This window comes from Vanessa atalanta, chromosome 18 (genome assembly GCF_905147765.1).
Source record: "Vanessa atalanta chromosome 18, ilVanAtal1.2, whole genome shotgun sequence".
Classification (NCBI taxonomy): domain Eukaryota; kingdom Metazoa; phylum Arthropoda; class Insecta; order Lepidoptera; family Nymphalidae; genus Vanessa; species Vanessa atalanta.
Genome location: NC_061888.1, coordinates 11,285,915 through 11,309,740, shown reverse-complemented (window position 1 = coordinate 11,309,740; position 23,826 = coordinate 11,285,915). Strand labels below are relative to the sequence as shown.

At 35.0% G+C, this 23,826-nt stretch overlaps 1 protein-coding gene across 1 annotated transcript in view; it reads right to left on the bottom strand.

Annotated features, from left to right (window-relative positions):
* Positions 1-9,409: 9,409 nt before the first annotated feature.
* The window catches only part of LOC125070949, a 35,613-nt gene continuing 21,196 nt past the window's right edge, over positions 9,410-23,826 (bottom strand). The window contains exons 4-5 of the mRNA XM_047680975.1: positions 9,940-10,173; positions 9,410-9,711 (exon numbers count right to left, since the gene is read on the bottom strand). Coding sequence (XP_047536931.1) covers positions 9,620-9,711; positions 9,940-10,173 — 326 coding nt within the window. The 3' untranslated portion in view covers positions 9,410-9,619. The remainder of the gene's footprint in view (positions 9,712-9,939; positions 10,174-23,826) is intronic.

Sequence of the window (23,826 nt, the reverse complement as noted above, 5' to 3'; positions counted from 1 at the left end):
CTATGACAGGGATGCTTGACACTGACTAAACGTCGTACTACTTTCTTTTTTGTCGGCATGTTCTCAGCTTTGACAGTCTATCTAGACATAAATAATCAAAGTATTGGTGGTATGGTCGACCATACTTTTTAAATTTTTACCTACATTTAGCTCCTACATACTTTTATGCTACAAACCAGAATTTCAAACACATAGTTAAATATGAAAAGTGTCACGTGATGACAAACAACGAGTAACGTATGAAAGGAATCACGCGCGCTCCGTCGCGTCGGTTACATATCAAATTGATTTGATCATAGCGAAACTTCAAGCTTATCAGCCACCTAGCATGTGTAATGTCTATATCAAAAAATCATCGACACGGAATAGGGGTCTTCTGAACTCTGACTTTAGGCTGCATGACTCGACCTTCAGACGGAGGTACTTTAGTTTTTAACAAAGATGACGCCAAGCGATCACTCGAGTACCGCAGAGAGTTTATAATAATATTCGCAGAAGGCTATTTATTAGTTAACATAAGATATTGAGCAACGATTCTCAGTTATTTTAAACATTTTGACCAACAGATGGCAAGGTCAATAACTTAACAATATACATAGTCATCAATCAAAACAATCTTTCAATTAAATGTCACAACACAACACGGACAAATAAAATATTTTTTTAATATGTCAATACATAATTACAAAATAGCCTTAGTAGTTAACTTTACTTTATATTATGGATATAAATCTAAAATCATTAACCGACACTAATGCAATAAGTCGTACTCAAAAGGCCGCAATGGACCCGTGGTTAGAAGACGTCGATCTTAATCGATGATTTTGTGTCAAACCTGGGCATGCCTACTGAATTTTCATATTAAGCACATACATTATTTACGTACAAAATGCATGTTGTCCTCGGAGGTGAAGGAAAATATCGATAGGAATTAATGTCGCAGGTGAGAATTTGCCTCGTGTATACCCGACCCGCGTCGGAGCTTGGTGGAATAAACTTCATACCTTCTATTTGAAAAGGAGAGGCCATAGCCCAGCAGTGGGACGTGTACAGGCTGTTACTTACTTTTTATACTTATCATTTGTTTAATTATTATCGAATAAACAAACACAAATTCATTTATTAAATAAAATAAATATTGTAATAGTAAAAAAAAAACGAAGTATTTAAAAGATAATAATAAATGTACTTGACGGTAAGGCTTTGTGCAAGCCCGCCTGTTGTGTATAGTTTTGTTCCGGTTTGAAGGATGATGGAGCCAGTGTAACTACAGGCACTAGGGACTTAAGGTATTAGCTCCTGAGGTTGGTGGAGCATTGATATTTCTAACAAAAAGGTAAAGTAACAATTAATCGTGTACAATAAAAAACAACTTTTAATTTACAAAATACAAGATAATCCCACACTTAGATGCATGCAATGTTTGTTCACAAATCCATCCTTAATATTTAATAATTTATAAATTGATCAATTTTCATTAAATTATGGACTTGTATACATATATCTTCTTCAATATAATAATTGTTTACTCAACTTGACCTCTGAAAGTCACGGAACAGCATAGTCCGTCCGTGTCGGTGACCGTATCACAGTAAATGTCAGGGGTCATGATTGTAATATTTGACATTATCATACACCCTTGGCACCGATCTTGACTATCCTAAACTATGGGTATCGATCACGATATATTCTGGTGGGAGGATCTTATATTTTGGTTATTAAAGGTCAATGTTTTCTTTGGTCTTACTATTTGGCGTTAAGATCAAATAACTATAAATAAATCAAATAAGAAACCAAATACCTACTACTCATGTAGTTACTAAATCATTGAAGATGTTTATTAACTTGTCTGCAGTATGAGCCAAGTTATTGTAACTAATTTTAATTAAAGTTACAGCTCGTGAGACTTGAGCGTTCTACCTAAACCTGTCAAGTGATTTTAATGTGTAACTGCAGTAATCATTCAATGTTTAAATGGGAAGACTCGTCTTTTTAAGTTTTAATTATATTACAGATGGTTGAGATTCTACGATCTTGAAGAAAACGTGTAACTTAATAAATTATTTGCATTTATTTTTCTCATTTATCTCCTAAAATAAGGGATTAGAGTTTGTAAGGAAATTCATAATTTCTGATATCAGAAATATGGTAATCTGTATTTAGGCTGATGTTACTGAGCTTAAGAATGCTTAAAAAATTTTCCCTATTCGTAAGCGACTTATACACATGTCCAAATGACAAAGAGCCATCACTGAGTTCATATATATAAACACCTTGAAACAAGGAACTCAATTAAGAAAATAATGAACCATATATTTTAGTTTATTTTTATTGTTAATTATATATAATTAATTTTATTATTAGGTTGTGCTTTTTTCAAATTTCGCAACCGTCGGTCCTGTCGCCAATGAAGCATATAATAGTGGTACCATCTAAAAGTCAAGTGGTATAAGAACTCTATTATACTCAGCACCGTGAATCCCACCACAAAGACGTATTGACTGCTAATAGCGGCTGCAATGTTTAAAAAATACACTATTAAATAATATGAGGAGGTATACCTAAGACATTACAAGTATAAAAAAATTAGGTTCAAGTATGACAATTATATGGAGACCTCCTGACTGACTTTTGGTCATGCGTCGACATGAACCAAATGCAACTTGACCGCTTATGATGCGCTTTCTGAGACAATATAATACTTTAATCTAATAATTTCTTAACACAAAAATCTTGTTATTAAACGAGCCCAGGATGCAACCAAGACTTTGTGATCTACAGTCGTGTAAGTTAGCCACCGTAGACCACCATAATGAACTATTTTATTAAAATAAAGTCATTTATGATACTCAAATTCTAATAATTACCTAAGACCTCGTACCAACGCAGACTAGTGTCTAACAAGTAAAGACGCTGGTTTTCTTTCTCGTAGTAAATTGAAATAATCGTGGTGTTCGTCAAATCCAGCCCTTTGCTAGAAAAAACAAACAACAAACGTCTTGTTACAATTCTTAGCCCAAGACTGTAAAGCAGCATTTTTGTACTACAAAAAAAAATATTCCGTTGAGTTTATATCGTTGATTCTTCTTAGGTCCGAGATACTTATATATTTAATAAAGATATTTGACTTTTACTTTTGACTTTGATATGACTATAAAATCGTATCGTGATCGTTCGTTGAAAACTTAGCTAGTTAAAAATATTCGAATAGGATTCTTCAAAATAGAAATGAGTCACAAGAAGCGGTTGAGGAAGAGCAGCGGCGTGTGCGGCGACGTCACGAGCTCGGCGGAGTAGCGGCGCCGCGCGCAGCCCCCGCCGCACTGCGCGCACCGCACCGAGTCCTGCCGCTCCTCGCTCAGGCTCTCGTGCGCCGCGTCGCCGGGGTACAGGAACGAGAACTTCTCTGCGGACGGGGACAAACTCAGCATTTTTATTGTTCTATAAATAATCATATATAGATAGGCAGGCGGGCAAGTCGGGCAAAGTATTGCCCTTCGACGGTAGGTGTGTTCAATGACTCTTGCGAACCAAAAAATCTTAAGCGAATGTAACTATGGGCTCCATATGTACATATGTACGTGTGTATACTCGACATAGTTAGAGATATACCTTTGTGCTTCGCCAGACAGGCCAGGTGCTCCAGCGAGCAGACGCGCGCGGCGGCGTGCGGCGGCGGCAGCGTGTGCGGCGCGCACCCGCACAGCGCCAGCGCGGCGCGCGCGCGGCACCGCGCCACGCAGCGCGACCACGCGCGCGCCGCCGCCGCCCCGCGCGCCAGCTTGCAGCCCAGCTGTTTCAGGACAATTCAATGCTGTCGATCTACTCTTTCGTATAAAACTCGAGTGAGACTGTGTTTTTTTTATGCGGTCGACCTTACCTAGCTCCCCATATCTATATATATATATATAGATAGATATTGTGTTTACTAATACAACAAGACGAAATGGACATACGATCAAAAGAACGTGATACAAGTCGGAATATTACAAGCTAACCCATTCGTCGCTGTGATGTTGCAAGCTGCTCGCGGGCTCCTGTGCTTGGACATTAAGCTTAAAGAACACAGACGCATTTCGGGCTGCAGCATAAAAACGAAATATACCAGCTTGTATCGTCGGGAACTGAATGCCGTCGAAAATATCCACCTACCGAGAAAAATTATGATGATATAATACATTCATCTTCAATATAAATCAAGTAAAACATTGGCAACCTCAACATTATCACCGGGACGGCGAACTAAAGTAAAGTCGTCGCCGTTCTCCCTCACGACCACTCTGAGTCCGGCGTCCTGACCCATCATGTTTACTTTTCGAGGTGGGTTATTTCTATCTACTCTACTATAAAGAAACAGAATATTTGAATACCTTTAATATTTGTGCAGAAATATATTTATGTATAAAAATAGCTACGAATATCTAGAATTGAAGATGCAACAAAAGCCGGAGCTAGCTAGGCGCGTGGCGAAAAGCCGCTGGCAGTCCGTGCGCTGCGCTCGCCAGCTGCAGCGCACCAGCATCGACTCGCATTTCGGGGACAACTATAAATAAAATAACAAGAGATTCCTTCATCTAGAATTAAAACCTATTATAGTATTTGTACTCTTAATAATTTTATGTAATATAGACTAATAATGATACTTAAACGAATCATAATTTGTTGGTAACATGCATTACTTTGTACAAAATATTAGTGACATTTGTCTCTCGAGCGACTTCTTCAAGATAACTGACGAACCGAGGGTCAAAAGTGGCTTCGCTTCGCGTGGATAACGCACCGAATGTCAACAGATTCTGCTTAATTTCATTCATAGTATAGATGTGATTCGTGTCTAGTGAATATCTAGAAAAAAAATGTATATCATTTTATTATTACATTATTGTTATAAATCATAATTTCACTCCCAAAATTTTTGGCTTTTACAATAACAGTGAACGATACGTGGAAAATGCAGAGGACCATAATTGTAGGTCGTAAAAAAGCAGCAAAAAAAGTGTTCTACAAAAATTTACGTATCTGAGCGGAGAACCGAGTTTTTACGAGAAATGGAAACTTAACCCTTATTTCAAGTTAGCTTTTTTTGATCGACAATTTAAAGTTAAGCTTTTCTAGGCCCCTCTACGTAGCATCCAAAATTTAGCTTTCTCAGTTCATTTGCATTTCCAAATGTATGTAATGACTGCACTAAAATATTTATAGCAAAAGCGCTAATGCTGTAAATAAAATAGTTGCTTCTATTATTTTAACAGGCGTTAAAACAAGTTCTATACTTTGTCGGCTGACTTAAAATCAATAAAGATATCATTAAATTAAATAAAGGCATTTATTATAATTTATTAATTATATGTAGTTCTAAAACAAATTTTAAGATAAATGAATCGAAGTTGAAGATTTAACGGGGAAATCCTGTTAGCATTCTTGCCGCCATTCCACGCAGGGTCAATATTGTATAGCATCTATTTTTCATTTTTATTTAACTTTTATTAAACTTGAATATTATTATTTTGTAAATACAAAAATAAAGAACATTAAATGGATGACTATTTTATAATATTTAACAATTAAACTCACATATATTTGGCATAGTCGTCTAGGGCAGATCGACTAATGATATTGTAGCTGCAAATAGCAACAGCTGGGAAGTCAATTTGCTGCGCAGGATGCTGCACGGACTGCGGATTGACCATCAATCGAGGACGATGCCAGAACCAATGGATGTTCCAAGCAACCACAATGAGTCCACACACCATTGTAACTAAGAGTACAATCAGGTAAAGCAACCTGAAGATGAGATGCACCCATTAAACAAATTAGGTAATTCCGTGGTTTCTTCCTCGACCAATTAGATAGGAATATCGCGCTTATGTTAAGGAAATTAATTAATAAACCCAATAAGCTCCAGGTCCCGCGATCCTGGTTTCTAAATCTGGGTCGGACTTTTGTAATACACCGACTCAGCAAATCATTTCAAAATGTAGGTAGCAAGTAGAAAATAGCTTCAAGATACTGAATACGAAGATAAAGGCGATACTCAAAACGTACCTTATTGGCTTCGGACTTTTCTTATCCAATATGAATCTGAAACCTTCTACGGAACTATTCCTGCAGAACTCTACCATTGCTTTGTGGAAACTTTTTCTCAATCGCGTCTCCTGAGAACCTGAGAATTCATTCAGACCGAATTTGATCGGTCGGGACACATTTAGGATCGGCTTGGTCACTTTTTTAGACCACAAGTCGGGATCCACGGTGCGCATGATGAGTAGTCGTAGACAAATGAAATGCAAGTAATTTTTCAGCAGCATGTAGACACTTCGTGACTGGAGTAATTAGGTTTATAATTTAATGGTGAGAATTTATTTCTAAATACATCCATAAAACATTCAAAGCTATAATTAAGAGTTAATCATTAATAATTGAGCCGAGAAGGCACAGTGGTTTGATAAGTGAACCTTAACCGACGATTGAGGTTCAAAAACGAGCAATCTCTAAATGTTCACGTTTTTTGAGTTTTTTTTTTAATATATAGGTAGGCAAACGGGCAAATGGCACCTGATGCTAAGTCGTCATAAATATTAATAGTGCTTAAGGAATATTAAATTGTATACGCCATATATCTTGGGAACTAAGATGTTAAATCCCTCGTGCCTGTAGCTAGTACACTGGTGCACTCGCGAATATCTGATAAGTAGTTGGTCGCTGTTCAGACGAGATTGCACAAAGCGTGAACAACACCACTATTTTTTATTGGACCAGCGTAATGGAATAAACTCCAAAACCTCTTCGCAAAGGAGAGGCCTAAGCCCAGCAGTGGGACCAATACAGACAGTTTCTTTATATAGTCTTATTTCATGCATTTTTATTTTTGGTAAAAATGATAGTCTTAATTTAAAATAAAACAGTAATTGTGTGTGGTAACTCGTATATGTTATATAGTTCTCTATGACGCAGTACCGATTAATAATTTAAAATACATCAATTTCGTAATATATTATTTTTGTTTGTATTTAATTCATAAAATTTCTAATACAATATGAAACATCAAAGTCAATAAATTTGATTTATTTTTACTGAAATTCTACTTTTATTAACGTTCTAATACAAAAATATATATATATATATATATATTTGTACAATAAATATTAACTTTTAGAACATATACAATATAATGTATGTGATTTATCTTAATTATATAAATACTGATTAGGTACAGTTAGGTCGCACAGTTAAAATGATATTTTCACGAAACACCAACTTCATTGAATGAAAGTCAATAAACTTAACCGGTAACTTAATACTAAAACACCTTTGGCGTTGGAAAATAACAATAAATAAAATCAACAATTTACATACAAAAGTACTAACTTAATAAGATCATTGGTTCGTTTGTAAAGTAGCGTGACGTCACAGATATGTGTCGCACGAATTTTAGATTGTGATGAAGAAAAGAGCCAATCACGGAGCGGTTTGAATAAGATGACCAATGACTGAATTGTAAAAAACTTCATTATCTCATCTATGCGAGAGATTTTCTTGATTTTTCATAAATACTCTTCTCTAAAAAACTTCTCAAGCGTTTTATTTCCATATATATGCAGAGTTCACTTTTAATGAATCGTATTTTGTTGACGCTACAAGCAATGTTAAAATATATATACATATTAATACATTTTATTTTCATCCTTACAGTGGGAGTTCTTTAGTTCAATAGAGAGTTGTGCGTGCTGCAGAGCGCTGTATATTAAAAGCGTTGGATGTGCAAGATATAAAACTTATTATACATTTATAAGAATATTATTTACGTTTGCTTTACAAAAATACGTCCTTTCGCTTCCGTCCTTCCACAATTCTTAAAATATATCACATTAAGAAAAAACTTTACGACTAATACGATAGCGAAGTTTCTCAGAGAAATATTAATAACTAAGATACAATTTTATCATATTATACATTGTTAGAACCGAGCTGGCCCAGTTGTTAACACGCTTGAATCTCATCCGAATATTGCGGTTTCTAATCCAGGCACTATTTAGTTTTTAGAAGAAGAGAGAAAAACCATCATATGTCGGATAAAATCTAGCACATTTATTCACCAACCCAACTAGAGCAACTCGGTGGAACAGTCTCCGAAACTTCTCGTTGTGTGAGAGTAGGTCATTAGTGTAGGATATCACTACTTTTATATGAAGATATACACCAGCCTGCATTAGAGCAGCGGGCTGAATACACTCTAAAAATCGTCTACTACGCCTTTGCACAGCAGTAGGAAATAGATGGTTTTACAGGTGTATGGACCCAGGGATACCGACTCTATTTTATAACGTTGACGAGTTGTTCCTGATTACATTTCTCACAAAAATAAACAACTGAATCGTAACTAATAATTCTTAATAACAGATATTATAAATAACAGTTACGATACGTTCCCGATCCTAATTCGATCCAACTTCGACCAAACCGCAACTTGGAGACAATTCTAATAAGTTATAACGGTTCTGATACGTTCCCGATTCTCTTTCGGCCCAACTTCAACTAACCTCAGCCTTAACATGACTGCGGGCCAATGTTACTTATTTATATGAATACATTAGGATTTATATATCGATTGTGTCGAAATAACTTCGACTGAACCGCTACTGGATTGTAGTGTTAGACTGATAAAAAGAATACCTTTGGATCGATTGCGATACAATAACAATTTGCTGGTAGGATCGGTACCCAGTATATCATTAGTAGATAGAACATGATAGGCCGTCCCTTTTGCTATTTTGTATATACACACACAACAGTAATCATATTGTATTTCGCTGTGCTCATAGCTCAGCCTCATATTCGTCTAACAGTTTATATTGAAACTACAAGCATACATTTAGGCACTTTCTAAAATTTCATATAAGAAGTGATAATCTAGGTATATAGTACTTCAACACCAAGACACAGAAATCCAAGCTTATATAATAAGTTAAAATTTCAAGTCCAAGTTTCAATTAAGCCGCGAAATATGTTTTTTGTAGAGTCTTAGCACGTCGACAGATCTCTATGTAAATATAGTAAAGACATGTATAATTGTATATAATCTGTATTTATCTCGAGTACTTTAAGTGACAATATTTTCTTCACTTGTTAAAGATTCAAGTGACTGAACTAACAGGCCGATACTCGAGGTTTAATAATAATAGTAGAGTCTCGTACTTGGAATTTCGAAAACTCGGGGCTACGAATGTTACTTTCTTCATAATATATACTTTTATTAAAAATAGAATATTCATTTTTGAAAACATAAATGGCACTGATGAAGTAGACCTGAGGACCGGCACAATTGACTTCATTAGGTCCTTTGTGTCGAAATAGTAAGTTTCATATTTAGAAAAGAATTATTATTTTTTCTGTTACAAGTAATCTGCTCATCATTCGGTTTATGTTGTTAAATATATGATGCGTAACATCTGAGATGCAACCTCCGTTAGAATGGAGCGGGGCCAACTGGCGGCAACTCCAGCGCGCTCTCTCCGCCGCACATCGCAGCATTGACTGCAGGCGAGCGAGGGCAGCGACGTCCCGAGTGCGCAGGGAGGGCTCACAGCAGCGCGGGCGGCGGCACGCGCGGCGGCGCGGGTCACATGCGCGCCGCCAGCAGCAGCGCCGCCAGCAGCAGCAGCGACACGCCGCCCACGCTCACGCGCGACGACTTCGACAGGATGCCTTTCCCTGGAGCGATGGGTGCACGTTGTCGAGTTACAAGGTTATTGTCCGACTATACTATAAACTTACACCTCCTGTTTCCCTTCCCCTTTCTTAAACGTCAAATTTCTAGAAATCTTTTAACGAATACGTGCTTTAAAATGAACCTCTGTTCTGTTTTTCTATGTTAATACATTGGCAGTTGCGTCAAATCGAACGAATAGATCTAAATTAGTTTTCTCGAAGTTTCCTCACATCGTTCGGCGAGTTTCTTGTAGCAGCAGCAGTCCCTGAGGCGGACGTAGCGCACGCAGTCGTGGGCGAGCGGGCGACAGCGGTGCGGGCCGACGTAGCACGTGTGCGGCAGCCAGGGGAACGGCTCGGGCAGGTAGTGGCGCTCGCAGCAGCAGTGGTCGGCGAGCACGCGGGTCTCGCAGTACTCCAATTCGCGGCGCGTGCACACCCCACATCCTACCCTCGTTTCTGGAACTGAATAAATTAATAAACTTATTAACTTATACCTCATTTATTTTAAAATTAGACTAAACATAGACGACTGGTATATGATCAAAGACGGCCGTTTCGTCAATTATTTTTTTAATTTAGTTATATATTTCACTTATTGTATTGTTGTTAGCATTAAATTAATTTATATTTGTATATTTTACGCAAGTAAGAATTTCTTTAACCGCAAAATATTTTCCTTAAAACAAAAACACAACAGCTTTGTTCTTTTAAAAATTTTTTTTTAATTTGTATAAAGGTTAGGTATAGTTTTTTTTTCTTATAAATACACACAAATCCAATTTTCAGGGAATTCCTTATCCTTTAAACTAATGTTAGAAGAGGAGACAATATCCCAAGGGATACTATTTTTAAAGTAATAATTATCTCATAAAACCTTGAGCTGATATGCACATTCGATAAAGTATCTACCCAAAATATAACCTAAAATCATCCACTGAATTTAATAAGCACCAAAGAGCTGTTTGCAACTCATCTCGTGCTAGACAGTGGACAAATATAAATTTCTGAATATATCGATTTGCAATCGTGCATGGTCATGGAGCTACTGCTTCTCATTACTTTTTATCATTTATTTTAAAAAGGGTTTTTTTTATAATGCTAGCAGAACATTAACCTTAATACACACATTGCTTTTTTTATGTGATATGTTTTATTTCACCTGATGGAAAGTGAGTACCAACGCCCATGGACATCTGCAACACCGAGGGCATTGAAGGAGTACGCTCCTTTCTTGAAGGTTCCCAAGTCGTATCGGTTAATTAAATCTATTCTTAAAAAGAACATCAACTAAATTGTACAGAGCATGTGCTGGTTCTGATGTCGGGTTAGTAAGGACATGCCCACAATAATTAATTAAGCGTAAAAAAGATATTCCGTCTTCTATGATGTTACATATATTGCAATTACGTGAAGGTGTTATACCCATAAGAGAAGTAAAGTTATTTATTGGAATGCGACCGGAACGAAGTCTAAGAGCTGTGACGATTGAAGAAATGCTCATATTGGCACCATCAAACTTCTTATTGATTATACAATTATTAAAAAAAATTACGATGTGAATTTAATTTTGGATTCCTGTCACTCCGCATCGCGCCGAGTCTCCTCGGCATTCTAATTACATAAGTATGGCATATCGCGTTGTGTAACGCGCGTCATCAACAATGGGTGTCTAGTCATACACGCTACATTCATATCGTAAGTCGGTGGCTATGTGAATATGTTACACTTCATATATTATCTTCGAATCAAATCAAATGTATTTTATTCAAGTAAACTTTACAATACATTTTACAATCGTCAATATTTCAACTCTTCTACCGTTGAGAAAGCCGCCTCTAGAGAGGAGATACACCAAGAAACTCGCATAGTTGCGAACTCATCAGTCAAACAATCTTGTGATGGAAATCGAGACTAAATCCATTTTTCCAAAAAGTATTCTTTTAAAGAATAAAAAGGTTATTAATTAATTTAGTGTTAGTAAACTTTTTATTTGTTAAATGGTAAATTAATTATATTTTTCGAAATCTTATTATTTATGCGTATACCATTCCATTATCGTGTGCAACCAGTATTATTTTTTTTCACCTGATGGTAAGTGGTCACCACCACCCATAGACAAAGGCGCTGTAAGAAATATTAACCATTCTATACATCACCTATGCGCCACCAACCTTGGGAACTAAGATGTTATGTCCCTTGTGCTTGTAGTTACACTGGCTCACTCACCCTTCTAACCGGAACACAACAATACAGTGTACTGTTATTTGGCGGTAGAATATCTGATTAGCGGGTGGTACCTACCCAGCCGGGCTTGCACAAAGCCCTACCACCAAGTAAATGGTTCTAAAATAAATATATAACATCCCTATATCGGGCAAAGGTCTGTCCCTACTCTTAAGAAGATTGAAAGCTTATCACGCAGCTGGAATACATGTTCGTGGAAAACACATTTTCATTCAAATATATATTCTTTATTCAAGTAGACTCATACAAGTTCTTTTAAATCGTCATGTTGTTGAATTAAAAGTAAAGTAGAATGTAACCCGACACGTTTAGGTTGCCTCTTGATGTTTTACATCATTACCGAAATGTTATCATACAGAAGTTATTTGATGTAGACCCGTCAAAAAAAACTGAAGAGAACTGAATCCAGGATCAAAATCAAATTATTAACAAAAAATACATCTTAAAAAAATTTACAAAGCTTTACGAAACAATTTTAAAATCAATATGGATAACTAGCATAAAACGAAATATAAAAAAATACATCAATAAATGCATCTTTACAAAACTAGCGCTCTTTGTTTGAGAAGCTATCTGGTAGTTTAAAACGACATCACTGATAGGTATTGATTGACTAGCCGGGGATGCCGTACGCATGTCAAGTGCAAGGATTGCAGTATTGATTCGCTGTTCCATAAAAATACACTACACTGTCCTTAATAAACCCTCTGAGTTACATAATGGAATACCTAACAGCATCTAGTCGTAGCTTCGTTATTGGACATATATTTTAATAGGATTTTTGTTATCATTCTTAAACGTTAAATTTGAATATCGGGTGATTGAAGCCGATTTGAGTCGATATGCGGTTATTACAGCTTTGAGACTCCGCGCTGATCACCTACGTTATATAATTTTTTTTAATTTAAATTGAAAAAAATACGTTCCCTGTGTTTGAATAAGAACTTACTTTTTCGTTTTGGTATAGGTTGGCGGACGAGCATAAGGGCCACCTGATGGTAAGTGGTCACCACCGCCCATAGACAATGGCGCTGTAAGAACCAACTCATGGTGTAACTAATATAGGAACGTAATAGTTATAGTTAATGTCGCTTATATATAGAAATAAATAAAACTTCGTTATAGAGACCATCACTTTGAATTGTCAAAGATTTTTCATCAGACATTACCAGACCGTTACTGCAGGTATAAACTTTAATAAGGAAATAATTCTGTGATGTTATTTTGAACGACAGCGTATTATAGTCTCAATTTTAGTTAAAATTTACCAACGCATAATATTTCACAGATCCTTACGTTTTAAATTTTCATTACAAATTCACAATCATCGATCGGGTCAGATTAGGTCGGGTGTTCTAACCTCAAGGCCATCACAGCTCACTAACGAATAAGATACCTGTCATTTATGGTATTTTTAAACTAGCGTCGATAGCCGCTCACATGATAATAAAAGAAACAATCCATTATACTATGACTTAATTTCAAAATATATTCTCTTCCTTTGATGGGAAGGTTGGAACATAGGTTAGAGCGTCCGCTAACCAATGCCATAAATAAAATAAAAATGTTTAAGAATAATAAAATTGACTATAAATAAAATTGTTATTAAAGCTCCATGTGAATACGAACAATAAAAAAAAAAGCTTAAATAATATTATACAAAACTGAATACAATAGGAAGAGACAGCGAGAAACAAAAAGAAAGGGAAGTAATCGCCTTAGGGAGACACAACTCGTATTCCTTACGTGACGATTTTTGCCAGTTCACTCGAGTAAGCCGCGTAAAAGAACATCGCTCCAATGGTATTTGTAAAAAAAATTCAAGGCGGTACTAAAATGTGACGGACAAAGACAAATCGAAGGCTGCTCGATTTCTAGCAAAAACTGGACTCGGTCGTGCATGAAATCAGAAAAATATAGAAAATAAATCATTCGAACAACTAACTACTTAGGTTCGGATCAAATGATCACAGATTTTATCTTAAATAAGTGTTATCGTTGCAGAGAAACATCGATATATTTTATTTAAGAGTCGGTGAGTCATTGCAAAATATAACAAAAAGTATCAGCTATCCTTATCTGTGTGCTGGGTTTAAGAGTTTTTGAAGCATATTCCACCACGCTGATCCAATGCAGGTTGGTTGCACACATGTGACGAACAGGTTTCCTCACAATAATTTCCTCTATCGCTAAGTATGAGACTAATTGTTATAAAAACATATTGCCTAAGCTTATTAAAAGTCATTGGTTCTTGCCCGGCGTGTACCCGCTGTCTTGGATAAGATTTATAATATGTGCAACCTCGCATCTTAAAATATAATATAATATAACAGAACAATATTTTTAAAATGACTTTAAAAGTAATCAATATAACTAATAATTTAATCTGAAGAGCAACAACACATCATTACAAGATCTCTGATCCTATAGGTTCGTACTTTTAAAATTTAGCATATACATACATTTCATTCGCGACGCAGAAGCTCTCTTAGGTAGGATTTTTGGATATTTCAATTTCAAAGATTGAAATGAAAACTTTATGTGAATATTACTCGTACGAAACCAGGACGAGAGGGCCGTTTTCGACAAATCTTTTACATGATCACAAATATTGGATAATCTTAAAATTATATCATGTAACGGTATGTGTTATATTAATAATTAATTGATTACATGAAACTTGTACGCCAACAGACTTTTTACTTTGCCGCAACGTTGCTGGAAGAGATCGCTCTGTAGCGATAAGGCCGCCCATTGTAACATACATTACATTTGTTTGTTTTCCCTATAATTGTTTTGTCTCGTAAAGTGTATTGTTATTATATTATCTTGGTCACATTAAATTATGTTACACACAGCCAAGAAACGATACCGTCCATATTAGTGTAAGAAAAAATACGAAAGTATAAGAAACTATACTTCTCAAAAATATAAAAACTTCAAAATTCATAACCTATCTATTCTATCGAGAGCACAGAGCCACATAGAATTACGTGTTATATACTGGAGTACCTATAGTAAAATATAATCTATTCATTGTCATATGTATTAAATATAAAACCAAAACGTCTAATGATACCATAGCTCAGCCGGCACCGCTCGGTATTACGAAGGCGAAGATCACGGTTCAATCCCCAAGACAAGTTGACTTTTTCAATTTTATAATAATATTAGAATTATAAATTTTGATTATAAAATAGCTTTGAAGAGACCACATAGTACTGAAACTCTTCTAAAATATAAAAATGTCAACGATCCAGTGGAACTGTTGCAATGAAGCGAAAGAGGACGAAGAGTATGTGTGTTGTGTAAATTGCAAGAATAGATACCATCGTGCATGCTTACAATCGACCACGCAGTCCGGCATAGACATTAATTTAGACCACGCTATTGACTGGAAGTGTCCGTCTTGTATGCCAAAAAGGCCGAAAGGTAATAACGAGAACACACCAGTTCGTATCAGCGATCATAATGTGACTAAAAGATCGAATAAAAGGGTCGCTGTTTCTTCACCAGACCAATCGAGCTACATCCTCCATGATGATTTACGGGAAATGGTCAGTAAAATTGTTAAAGCGGAAATAAAAGATATGCTATCAGAGATAACCACATCCATCAAAAGTGTATTATATAGTGAATTGAAGGTGTTGAGGGAAGAAATTACAGATATAAAAACATCTGTGACTTTTGTAAGCAAGCAGTATGATGAATTTATGAAGGAGCATCGTGCTAACGTAACGGCTTTAAAGAATCTCAGTGAACAAAACAACAAGTTAGAATCAACAATTGATATCCTAAAAGCACGAATAAATGATCTTGAACAACGATCAAGATCTAACAACTTAGAATTGCAATGTGTACCTGAATCAAAAAGCGAAAACCTGGTCAAAATCTTACAGCAGTTAGGTAGCGTTATAGGAGTTAACATAACAGAAGACAAAATAATGAACATTACAAGAGTTGCTAAAGTTAATCGTCACAGTACTCGACCGAGATCTATTATAGTACAATTTAATACTTGTTTAACTAGAGACAATGTTCTGGCGGCAGTCATAAAATACAATAAATCAAATTCGAGAAATAAGCTGAATACATCGGATATAGGCGTTGGGGGAGAGAAAAAACCAATCTATATCATGGAACACCTGTCACCAGAAAATAAGGCTTTGCATGCTGCGACGAGACTAAAAGCTAAAGAATTAGGTTATAAATACACGTGGGTTCGAAATGGTCGTATACTTATTCGCAAGGACGATAACTCTGATTACAAAGTGGTAAAAAATATGCAATTTTTAAGCAAATTAAGTTAGTGTGTAAGGTAAAATTCATGTATTGGTATCATATTACTTAAAATATATGTCTATTAAGATTTTTTATCAGAATGTTCGTGGAGTTAGAACTAAAACTCATGATGTTTATCGTAACGTAGTAATCAATGATTACGATGTAATTATTTTAACTGAAACTTGGTTAAACAGCTTAATTTCGAACGGTGAATTGTTTGATAATCGTTACAACGTTTACAGAAGAGACAGACAAACTGCAAAGTTAAGCTCTAAGACAGATGGCGGGGGAGTACTAATTGCCGTGAAAAAAAATATCCTGTCGTACAGAGTTAGTGACTGGGAAAGCGATTGTGAAGATTTGTGGGTGGTTTTGGATGTACCTAAAATGAATAGTATATGTCATATAGCCTTATGTGGAATATATCTTCCACCACCTGTATGTAGGGATTTGTTGGATCAATTTCTAAATAATTGTAATAGAGTTTCCGAACAACATAATATGTTAACCTGTATTATAGGCGATTTTAATTTAAGCTGTATTTCGTGGAATGTAGATCTAAACGCTTTAAACTGCATAATCCCTCCAATCGTACAAAGTTTGCTGGATTTTATCTCTGAAAATGGACTGCGTCAATGTAACGCTATTCTTAATAATAGGCAAAAAATTCTTGATCTTGTGCTTGTAGATTTGCCAGATTGTTCCGTTAGTTGTTCTAATAATACCATTAGTAAAGTTGATCAACTTCATCCCCCCCTTGAAATAATTATACCAAACGTCAGACTGGACAGACTGTGTGTGAATACATCTCAGAAGCGATTTAATTTTTATAAGGCTGATTATGACTCGATTGAAAATTATTTGAAAGGAATTGACTGGCACCAATTATTACATGTGGATGTTGATATAAATGAAATGGTTAAAAAATTTTACGAGACAATACAGACTGCTATCATAAGTTACGTTCCATTACACAAAATTAGAAGTACCAGATACCCTTCTTGGATGAATAAAAACATAGAAAAACGAATAAAAGAAAAATGTAAGGTTCTAAAACGGTTTAAAAAATATAATAATCCAATAGATGAAATAGAGTTAAGATTACTTAGTGATCGCTGTGACAAAATTACACGTGATGCCTACAATAAACATAATATTAACATTGAAAAGCAAATTCAGAAAAACCCGAAAGCATTTTGGACATTCCTAAAGAATAAGCGTAATAATTCTAATTCATATCCAACTACTATGAGTAATGGACTTATAACATCTACTAAAGGGGCCGAAATATGTAACATGTTCTCATCTTATTTTGCCTCGGTATATAATAATACTGATGACAGCTGCAAATTAGATTCCACCTTCTATTTACGTAACATTCTTAATTTAGGTTGTAGTGAAAGCCTAACAACAATAGAAATAAGTCAGTATAATATTTTACAAAAATTAAAATACCTAGATACCACAAAAGGACCGGGACCGGATAATATACCATCGATATTTATAAAAAGATGTGCAAATTTCTTAAGTCTACCACTATACATAATATATAATGCCTCACTACGTACTGGGATTTTTCCAACTATATGGAAACAAGCAAAAGTTGTACCAATATTCAAAAATGGAGATGAAAAAGATATACGTAACTATAGGCCTATATCTATTCTTTCAATTTTCCCAAAAATCTTTGAATCTTTAGTTTGCCCATTAATTCAATCACATTTCAATCAATTCATCTCCGAACACCAACACGGTTTTTCACCAGGCAGATCTACCGCCACTAACCTAATGAATTTTACTTCATCATTATCAGAAGCTATTGACTCTCAGAGGCAAGTAGACACTATTTACACCGATTTTAAGAAGGCATTTGACAAGGTACCACATAGAATTCTAGCTGATAAGTTGTTTTTATATGGATATGCAGGATCAGTGCTGCACTGGATTTCATCGTACTTGAGCGACCGATCTTTTTGTGTTGTTGTAAATGGTTTTTGCTCCTCATCAAATATGATCACCTCAGGTATCCCTCAAGGATCACATATTGGTCCAATTTTGTTTAATATTTTTATCAACGACATTGTATTCTGTTTTGAAAACTCCACGCCATACTTATATGCCGATGATTTAAAAATCACTCGAACAATATTTTCACCGAGTGATGCGATTTTACTTCAGAGTGATTTGAATAACCTTATAAACTGGTGTGAATCTAATGGCATGCAGCTCAATCATGAGAAATGCGTACACATCAAGTTTACTCGTAAGATTAACATCATATCAACACAATATAACATGCAAGGTACTACACTTAAAGAGGTTGATCTTATAAGAGATTTGGGCGTTATATTAGATAAAAAATTAACTTTTACTAATCATTTGGATAATGTAATACAAAAAGCTTTAAAAATGTTAGGATTTATCATAAGACAAGGTCGAAATTTTAAAGAAGCTAAAACAAAAATAACGCTTTACAATAGTCTTGTTCGTAGTCACCTGGAGTATTGCAGCGTTGTCTGGCGTCCACATTATGCTGCCCATTACTTAAGACTGGAGCGCGTTCAAAAACGCTTTTTATGGCATTTATCATATTCCGGTAAAATTCATAAAACGATAACCTCATATCAGGATAGATTAAACTATTTTAAAATGATGAGCCTTGACAAAAGAAGAGACTTACTCGATCTTTTGTTCTTATACAAACTATTAAGAAATCATTTGGACTGCCCTAGTTTACTCAGTAAAATAAATTTCAGAGTGCCTAACAGATATCCGAGACACATTATTACTCCTCTTGTGCCTCCACGCACCAGAACAGTTTTCGGCGCCAATTCTAGCCTTCCCCGTTTATGCAAACTCTATAATGGTTTGAGTCATTTAATTGATATTAACTTAAATTCGCCTAATACCTTTCGGAAGTTAATTATAAACAACCTAATCAGCCAATTACAATGAATTTAGTTGTGTCAATTGAATTATTTTGGTCGTTTAATTTTTTGCAATGTTTTAGTCTGTATTTTAAGTATTCTCGTTTTGAATGTTTTTAATTATTATTTATTAATGTCATTTTGTATTTTCAATTGATTAATCTTATATTATATAACTTTTATCATAACTGTTTTGCATCAGAAACCGCATTATGATTGTATCCATTTTTAGAATATTTATGAACTTATTTTAACTTTATTTATAATTTAATATATAATGTAAATTGCTATTCATTATTTTTAGATTTATATTTATCAAACAATACTTAAAAGAAAGAATTATGTATGCATGCAGTGTTTGCTTTTAACTGATTTTATACAGTTTATGCATGTTTTTAATTTTATATGTAACGTTATTTAAATATACATTTGTGTAAAAATCGCTAGCGAATCTATAAATAAATAAATAAATAAATAAATAAATAAATATATATTAATCAATAAAATACCTAAGTAATTAGCATTAGCATTACCAGCCTGTAAATTTTCCCATTGCTGGGCTAAAGGCCTCCTCTCCCTTTGAGGAGAAGCTTTGGAGCATGTTCCACCACACTGCTCCAATGCGGGTTGGCGGAATACACATGTGGCATAATTTCGTTGAAATTAGACACATGCAGGTTTCCTCACGATGTTTTCCTTCACCGCCGAGCACGAGATGAATTATAAACACAAATTAAGCACATGAAAATTCAGTGGTGCCTGCCTGGGTTTGAACCCGAAATCATCGGTTAAGATGCACGCGTTCTAACCACTGGGCCATCTCGGCTCACCTAATTAATATAAATGTAAAATTCAAATGGGTCTACGAGATCAAAAATCAAAATATAATTTATTCAAGTAGGCTCACAAAAACACTTTTGAATCGTTATGTTACAGTGTTGAATTAAATTTAAAGCTACCGGCTCGGAAGAGGTCCTACCGAGAAGAACCAGCAAGAAACTCAGTAGTCTTTTCCATTGTTTTAACTACAGAGTATATCAGTAAAGTATAATTACATTTCTATACTTACATCCTGCCTATATATCCGTTTAAGTACTTTGTACAGTATTCTATTAAAAGGAATTTATTTAATTTTTAAATTTAATAAATCATGTAATACAAGAGTGAAAATGTGACTCAAGTGAACAATCAAACAATAGTTTCACGGCCGCACGACGAGCGCACCACGCCCTTCAACCTTGGACACCCCGTTTTGTTGAAGCCTAATAATTTGCAACTGCTCACTGTGACCCTCGAAAATATGCAAGTACGTGACTTGTAACGACGTTACGTAATTAAATCAAAAATTAGTAAACAAGATGACAATACAAATTTTGCATAAGTAGTTTTCCTTCTATTTTTGACGATATGCTTCAAAAATTAATTCAGTATTTATAAACATCTCATACAAGTATTAATATAATTAATTAATATTTTATGAATATCATATTTTTAGTAAATATCATTCACATAGTAACACTGTTTTGAGTGTTTCCAAAAGTCGTCTATTTTCGTTTAAGCGATGAGATCGGGTCACTAATTTTTTTAACAAGTAATTAAACTATTGAGTCCACTGGTGGCAGGAGGGCTGGTGAATTTTTCACCCAGAGGATCGGGATATACACATAGAAAAATATATACATATTTTTAACAATACGAAGTCGGGTCGGGCAGCTGCCCGGCCTACTACAAGCTTGTAGTAAGTACACAAATCACTTAGTAATTAAACCAACTAAACACAAGCAACCCAACTTAACTGTAATAAAGGAAAGTTACTCCCTTAGTCCCAACGGTTGTTTAGAATGCGCGCAACAGTACGAATGCATTGGAAAACGGAAATCGTGCACTTTTACGGACACATACAAATATCGAGCCCTAGAATAGAGCCCCTACCCTATTTATCGTATGTACTTAAAGGAAACTGCTTTAAAGGCGTTGAATTGAAATACAATTATATACGTTCCGAATACATTTAACAAGTGTTAAATTAATTTATTAATTATACTGTTTATATAACACTCTATATTATATCTGTGGTACGATTGAATGATGAGTGAGTCAGTGTTATTACGAACACAGGGGACGTATTTTAGTGTCTATAGTTGGTGACGCTTTCCGGTATATTTAATACGTATTAAAGACAATATATATGGATTATAGTGACCACTAAAGGTCGACCATATATTTTTATATGAGCTTTCGTTTAAATTTTTAATTAAAAAATATTATTTTAAAATTATAATATTATAAAAATAAATTAATAATTAAGTACTTTAAAAGAGTTTTTAATAAAAATAAATTGAAACAGAATAGACTAATTAAATATAAATATAGATAAAAATTTGCTATTGACCTTAATAAATGGTATAAATTTAAATGTAATATTTTTCTTCTGATATAAATAATAATTTATAATGACAAACTCAATTGGCACCTTCAAGGTGGATCCACCCAATCATGCAACTTCTTTGAAATTATTCTCTAATCGATTTTCATATTCGGTTTTTTTATCGAGACTATAATTAATTTAAAATAAAGTAGAAAGAATTTCAGTTTTTTTTCTAAAAGTATTTATTTAAATAATTTTGCGATAAGAGGGGAACATAAAGGACTGATAACCTATAAGGTTAAGGCTTTCGAATAGAAATCATGACTCAGAAAAAAGGAGCTCATTATTCCTCGAGGTCTGGTGGACAAGCGAATTGAAAAAAAGTAGCCGTAATGGGATGCCCAGCAACTGTGAGACAACGAAACACATATTTAGATAGAACAGATAAATATGGAGTAAAATATATTTTTCCCTTTAAATATTAAACAGTAACGGGTATACTAGGTACACGCCATGCGCATAAACGGAACTTAACTTGTTTGCTTGGTGGTAGGACTTTGTGCAAGCGTCTGGGTAGTTACCAGCCACTCATCAGATATTCTAAAGCCCAATAGCAATACTTAGCGTTGTTCTGTTTCGGTTTGAAGGATGAGTTAGCCAGTGTAATTAATATTTACAAACAAAGAGACATAACATCTTAGTTCCCAATGTTGGTGGCGCACTGGTGATGTAAGAAATGGTTAATATTTTTTATATTGTCAATATCTTTGGCGGTGATGAACACTTACCATCAGGTGGCCCATGTGGTCGTCCACCTTCCTATATCATAAAAAAAGAGTAGCGAGCAGTGTCTTTATTATTTATTTAGTTTTTATCTAGATATCACTGCATTAATGTTGTAAACAATCAAAGCTCATCAAACAACAGCTTCAAACTTATAAGGTCTCAAACTAAACGACTCATTGTGTTTTGTTTAAATTCGAATCATCAAACAAACATGTCAACTCTCTTATTAGTATGATTCCTCGCTAACCTCGGTCACGTTAGATTTAATGAACGCCTAATTAACAGAGGACACTCATGATTGTAGCATGATTGCAGGGTGCTGGGCGTAATGATACGAGTACTACGGAACTCATGACGAACGTAGACAATTTGATAGAGATTGTGATGATGAGACTAGCTCAGAGCAGAACACAGCAATGCGGAGTGTTAATGTTTAGATAGACTAAACGATAATTCAGTATTTGTACTACTGATCCATATGGTTAATATTGATTAGTAGTAGGGCTCTAAGAGCAAGAGATTTCCTATAAATGAACACTTTAGAATTTTACTCACATACATTTCCGATTACTAATGCTATGTAATACACATTTGAAGAACAGCGCAATACACTGTTTACTTCAAATAAAATGTCCGGTAAAAAATATAATCTGCCTTTTTGGCATTGGTTGGCAGACGTGCATATGATCAACCTGATGGTAACCCATATACAATGGCACTGTAAGAAATATTAACCATTCCTTATATCGCCAATGCTCCACCAACCTTGGGAATTAAGATGTTATGTCCCTTGTGCCTGTAGTTACGCTGGCTCACTCACCCTTCAAACCGGAACACAACTATACTGAATACAGTTATTTGGTGGTAGAATAACTGACGAGTGGGCAGTACCTACCTAGATGGACTACCACCAAGTGAATCCGAACTGACGTTTTTAATACTTTAACATATGAAAGGAGAATTAGCCCATTAGATTGAATGGCTTTGGATGATTTAAATGGCTTTAATTACCAGAGTTTTCATTTGCTTGAAAATTTGTTTATAATTCACATTGCGCTCGGTGGTGTTGGACGTCGTGTACCAGCATCTGACGGATGACACCCGAGTTATCCAACAATGGAGTAACTTAACTGGATTCACTTAAAACCTTTTTTCATACAAGTAGAGTAACAAGAGTTCCTAACTAAAGTATGATTTTAGTATATTTATCATAACATCTAGATTTACAAAAGAAACACTGAAGTTCCTTGGCGCTAATGAAGAACTACGACAAACTGCATTAAGCTAATTGTAGACAGTGATGTGCACATTTTATGCACATGACACGAGACATAATTAAAATTAATCATCACTATACCAATCGCTTTTTAGCGCTGCCGGTTTTTTTCCAAGATAAAAATGTCCTACTTGTGTAAGCTGCTCGAAATGAAAGAAGTATTTGTGTATGTTAGCAATGTAAGCATACATACATATACATAAACAGCCTGTAAATTTCCCACTGCTGGG